Consider the following 5,457-nt stretch of genomic DNA (forward strand, 5'->3'; position numbering starts at 1 on the left):
CCGATGCGGGGCTCGATACCAGGACCCTGGGATCATGACCTGAGCCGAAGGCAGACGCTTAACGACTGAGCCACCCAGGCGTCCCTCCAGCCCTGTTCTAAGAGCCTTGTCTGTGTGACCTCATGTAATCTATACCCACATCCAGTCACACAGACATTGTTAGTTTCCTGTTCTTTTGGTGAGGAAACTGAGGCACAAATAAATTAAACAACTAGCTCTTGGTCACACAGGCAGGGAGTGGAATGCGAACCTCAGCAAGCAGACTCCAAAGCCTTTTCCTTCACTCAGCTATCCTTCCAAAGGCTACAAATATAAATATCTACACCAAACAGCACTTTATGACACCCACCGGAGGAGTGGTTTTTCAGAAGTAGAGAAGGCATGGCTGACTTCCTGGTGTCTGACCTGGCCTCAAAAAAGATTGAAAGATGGAGAACTAATGAATGTTGAACTTAACTGTTGGAACGGGGACCCACTAGAGCATTAGAGATTTTGCAGCAAAGAAGGAAAACTATCACGGTGTTGCTTTAGGGGGGAGAAAATTTGGCAGCCCCGTGAGAGATGGTTTCATCGGGGAGAATTAGGCCACGGGAGCTAGGATGTTAGGACCAAGGTGAAAGACTTTAGGACAAAGCTTGCGATTGTGTAGGTATACAGGACTTGGACTTCAAACAATATAATTTCAGGAGACATGGAGAAGATAAAAAAGATAAATCGTAATACTTTCCCTTTTTCTCAGCTTTCTTTCCTGACCACAAGTACACTTAATTTTTCTGTTGTGTTTCCCTGTGAGAATTTCCCAGGGCAGCAAAACAGTCATGTTTGCCTTTGATATCTGAGTGCTAATCAGATGTTTTATGGTGGTGTTCTGCTGTTTATGACTTGAAAGGTAACCATATGGGACAAACGGAAGCCTGATCCTCAGTCTATGCTCTTGTTTGTGGGAGATCCAGGATGGTAGCTTCAGTGGCTTCTGTGACGTTTGAGGCCCTCTGGATATTTAAACACGAGCAAAGCCTTTTGGAGGCCTGGATAACGTTGATTAGGCTCCAGATAAACGACAGGGAATGACGCAGTCTCCTATGGAATTACATAACAGGGTGGGATGAATCTTAAGCTCTTTACCTTTCTGCCCTTTATATTAGAGGGTTGCCCTTTTGAAGAAAGTTCTGATGCCTTCATATCCTTCAGGGCTTTACATTTAGATTTGGCTCAGGTCATGATCTCAGGTCGTGAGATCAAGTCCCGTGTCAGGCTCCACACTCCACACTGGGCATGGAACCAAATCAAGAATTGGACGCTTAATCGACTGAGCCACCCAGGTGCCCCATGAATCTTCCATTTAGCTATATTATTATTTAATTTCAAGTGGTCTTTTCATCCAGAAGACACTGTTGAGTGATCCATACTGTGTTGTGTGTGACAGTGCAAGTTAGCACAGACCAGGCATTCTAACAGTATCCAGCCCTGTTCTTTTTTTTTTTAAAAGATTTTATTTATTTATTTGACAGAGAGAGACATAGCGAGAGAGGGAACACAAGCAGGGGGAGTGGGAGAGGGAGAAGCAGGCTTCCCGCGGAGCAGGGAGCCCGATGCAGGGCTCGATCCCAGGACCCTGGGATCATGACCTGAGCCGAAGGCAGAGGCTTAACCGACTGAGCCACCCACGCGCCCCGCTCTTGCTTGGAGTTTTTGCTGGTAATCCTCACCAGGACTTGTTGTAGTATGTGGTTCTTTGTGTTTTTTTTTGTTTTGTTTTATTTTATTTTTTTATAGAATGCAGACCATCTCTTTTAAAAATGAATCATCCCCAAAACATATTAAGTGAATGAAGTCAGACATAAAAGGCCAAATATTGAGTTATACGTTACTCAGTATAGTCAAATTCAGAGAGACAGAAAGAATAGTGGTCACCAGGGGCTGGAGTGGGTGAGGGGGAACAGGATTGTTTAAATGGGTACAGAGTTTCAGATTGGGATGATGGAGAAGTTTGTTTTTTTTTTTTAACTGCTTTATTGAAATGAAATTCACATACAATTCACCCAAAGTGTGCAATTGAATGGCTTTTAGTACATTCACAGATACGTGCAACCATCACCACAGTCAATTTCCAACCATTTTCATCATCTCAAAAAGAAACCCGGTACCCAGTGCTATTACCCCCTATCTCCCCATACCCTTCCAGCCCCAAGAAACCATTAACTACTTTGTATCTATGGATTTCCCTATTCTGGACTTCCATATGAATGAAATCGTATTTTTGTGTGTGACTGGTTTCTTTCACTTAGCATGTCTTCAAAGTTCATCCACGTATCAGTATTCCATTCCTTTTTATAACCAAATATTGTTCCATTGTATGAATATACCCCACATCTCATGTATCCCTTCATCTGCTGATGGGACAAGTTTGGTTGTTTCTTAAGACTATTATGAATAATGCTGCTATAAAAATTCATGTACAAGTTTCTGTGTGGACACATGCTCCATTTCTCTTGGATATATACCTAGGAGTGGAATTTCTGGGTCAAGTGGTTAACTCTGCTTAATCATTTCAGAAACTGACAGTTTTTCAAAGCAGTCGCACCATTTCACATTCACACCAGCAGTGTATGAGGGTTCCAATTTCTCCCCATCCTGGCCAATATTTGATTATCTAACTTTTTATTTCCAGCCATCCTAGTGGATGGGAAGTTGTAGCTCACTATGATTTTGGTTTGCACTTCCCTAATGACTAACAATGTCAAGCACTTTTCACATGTTTATTGGACATTTTTGTCTTCTTTGGAGAAATGTCTATTCAGATCCTTTGCCCATTTTTAAATTGCCTATTACAGAGTTTTAAGAATATATATTCTAGATACAAGTCCTTTATCAGGTATATGATTTACATATATTTTCTCCCATCCTGTGGGTTTTCATTTTTGATGGTGTCCTTTGAAACGCAAAGCTTTCTAGTTTTGATTAAGTCCAATTTATCTTTTTTTCCTTTTGTTGTTCATGCTTTTTGGTGCCATACCTAAGAATCCCTAGCTAAGCCCAAAGCTATGACAGTTTTACCCCTGTTTTCTTCTAAGAGCTTTACAGTTTTAGTTACTACTTTTAGGTCTTTTTTTTTTTTTTAAATATTTTATTTATTTATTTGACAGGGAGAGAGATAGCGAGAGCAGGAAAACAAGCAGGGAGAGTGGGAGAGGGAGAAGCAGGCTTCCCGCCGAGCAGGGAGCTCGATGCGGGGCTAAATCCCAGGACCCCGGGATCATGACCTAAGCCGAAGGCAGACGCCCAACAACTGAGCCACCCAGGTGCCTACTTTTAGGTCTCTGACCTATTTTGATTTTTTAATATAATGTGAAGTAAAGATTGAGCTCATTCTTTTGGCTATCCAGTTGTCCCAGTACCACCGTTGAAAAGACTATTCTTTCCCCGCTGGTTTTGGCACCTGTGTCAAAAATCAGTTGACCACAGATGTGTGAGTTTATTTCTGGACTCTCCGTTCTACTCCATTGGTATGTGTCTATCCTTGTGCCAACAGCACACTGTGTTGATTACCATTGCTTTGTAGTAAGTTTTGAAATCGGGAAGTTTGAGTCCTCCTTTCTTTTTCAGGACTGTTTTCTTATTATGAGTCCACTGCAATTTCATGTGATTTTTAGAATTACCTAGTCAATTTCCACAAAGAAGTCGGCTGGGATTCTGATAGGGACAGCACTGAGTCTTGAGATCATTTGGGAGTACTGCCATCTTAATGATGTTAAGTATTCTGCTCCATGAACATGAGATGCTTTTCCATTTATTTAGATCTTCCTTCTTTCAACAGTGTTTTGTAGTTTTCACAGTATAGTTTTGCACTTTTGTTAAATTTGCTCCTAAGTACTCTTTTTCCCCCAAGTATTTTTTTTATGTTATTGTGAACAGGATTGTTTTCTTAACTTCATTTTTGGATCATTCATTCCAAATGTATAGAAATACAATGGATTTTTGTAAATTCATCTTATGTCCTTAGAATTTCCTATACAAAAATCATGCCATCTGCAAATACGGCTTTATTTCTTCCTTTCCAATCTCAGTGCCTTTTATTTCTTTTTCTTGCCTAACTTTCCTGGCCAGAACCTCCAACACAATGTTGACTAGAAGTAGTGAGAGCTGATATCCTTGTGTTGTTCCTGATCTTCAGGGAAAAGTACCCAGACTTTCACCATTAAGTATATTGTTAGCTGTAGGTTTTTCATAGATGCACTTTATCAGGTTGAGGATGTTCCCTTCTCTTCCAGCCATTGGTACTTTAACATTCCCAAAGTGAACTCACCTTTGCTTTACCTTTGTCAAACTCAAACTTCTCCTATTTCTTATCTCTTAGTTGACACCACTGTTCTGTCTTAGGCTGGATTCCCATCTCCCCAGCCAGTTCTTTTGGAGGATGGCCCAAATCCTGTAGCTGCTGCATAAGATCCAGCGCTAACTCAAAACGAGCCTTCTGAGTGGCCTCACTGTCTGTGGGGCTCTCTGCCTCAAACTGCTCACATATCTTGCCCATGACACTATGTTGTTCCTGATATTTTTCAAACTGCTCTGGAGGAAGAGACTCCCAGTGACTCTGCAACCACTCCGGATACTTTTCGGTAATCTCCTTCAGTGATGGGTACAGCACATCCTTGGACAGGAGGTTCTGCATGATGCTCTGCATAATGGGGAGAATGTTCCCTTCCCCATGGGCCAGCCCTTCCATGGCCTTGGTCAGTTCCTCCTCTGACATGCCTGAGTTCTGAAGATCAGTGGCATTTTTGGCGAGTCCACTTAGTCTCCTTCAGGCAAGACGTAAATTCTTGTTGGGAGGTTGCGTCACTGCCCACTCTCCCGGCAGCTTCTGAGAGCTTCTGGAACTGCTCCACCAGGTGGGGCTCTTCCTCAGCCAACTCCTTCATCGCCTTCTCGAACTCCGCAGTGGCTTGGGAAGCCAGCTCGCTGTCGAACAGTTCCTGGAAAAACTTCTCTTGGGAGGCAAAGAGGGCATCTTTGGCAGTGTCTCCTGGCGATCTCTTCTGGGGCCCCGAAGCATCAGGGGCCGTGGTGGTAGGAGGGGGTGCTGGGGAGGGTTTGGCCTTATCGAAATCATCAAGAGCACTTTCCAGGAGCTCTTCCAATTCCTGGTCAGCGTCGGCCCCAGCACCACAGTCCTCCTCAGCGGTGGCCATCTTGCTCCTAAGTTTTTTTTTCTTTTTTTTTTAAAGATTTCTTTATTTATTTGAGAGAGACAGAGTGAGAGAGAGGCAGAAAGAGAGGGAGAGAGAGAATCTCAAGCAGACTCCCCACTGAGCCAGGAGCCAGATGCAGGGCTCGATCCCACAACCCTGAGATCATGACCTGAGCCGAAATCAAGAGTCGGATGCTCGACTGACTAAACCACCCAGGGGCCCCAGATAATGGAAAAGTTCTCAAAATGGCTAGTGGTGATGATTA

The 5,457-nt window shown here is 43.1% G+C and overlaps 1 protein-coding gene across 1 annotated transcript; it reads right to left on the minus strand.

The window, feature by feature from the left end:
- Positions 1–4,195: 4,195 nt before the first annotated feature.
- LOC118022419 (peroxisomal biogenesis factor 19-like) lies at positions 4,196–5,192 on the minus strand. The gene is given in 2 exon segments (XM_035023192.1): positions 4,196–4,796; positions 4,798–5,192. Coding segments are annotated over 2 exon segments (852 nt in total). The 3' UTR covers positions 4,196–4,339.
- Between the last annotated feature and the right edge of the window lie 265 nt (positions 5,193–5,457).

Source organism: Mirounga leonina, unplaced genomic scaffold (genome assembly GCF_011800145.1).
Source record: "Mirounga leonina isolate KUSES-001 unplaced genomic scaffold, KU_Mleo_1.0 Mir_176, whole genome shotgun sequence".
Taxonomy (NCBI): domain Eukaryota; kingdom Metazoa; phylum Chordata; class Mammalia; order Carnivora; family Phocidae; genus Mirounga; species Mirounga leonina.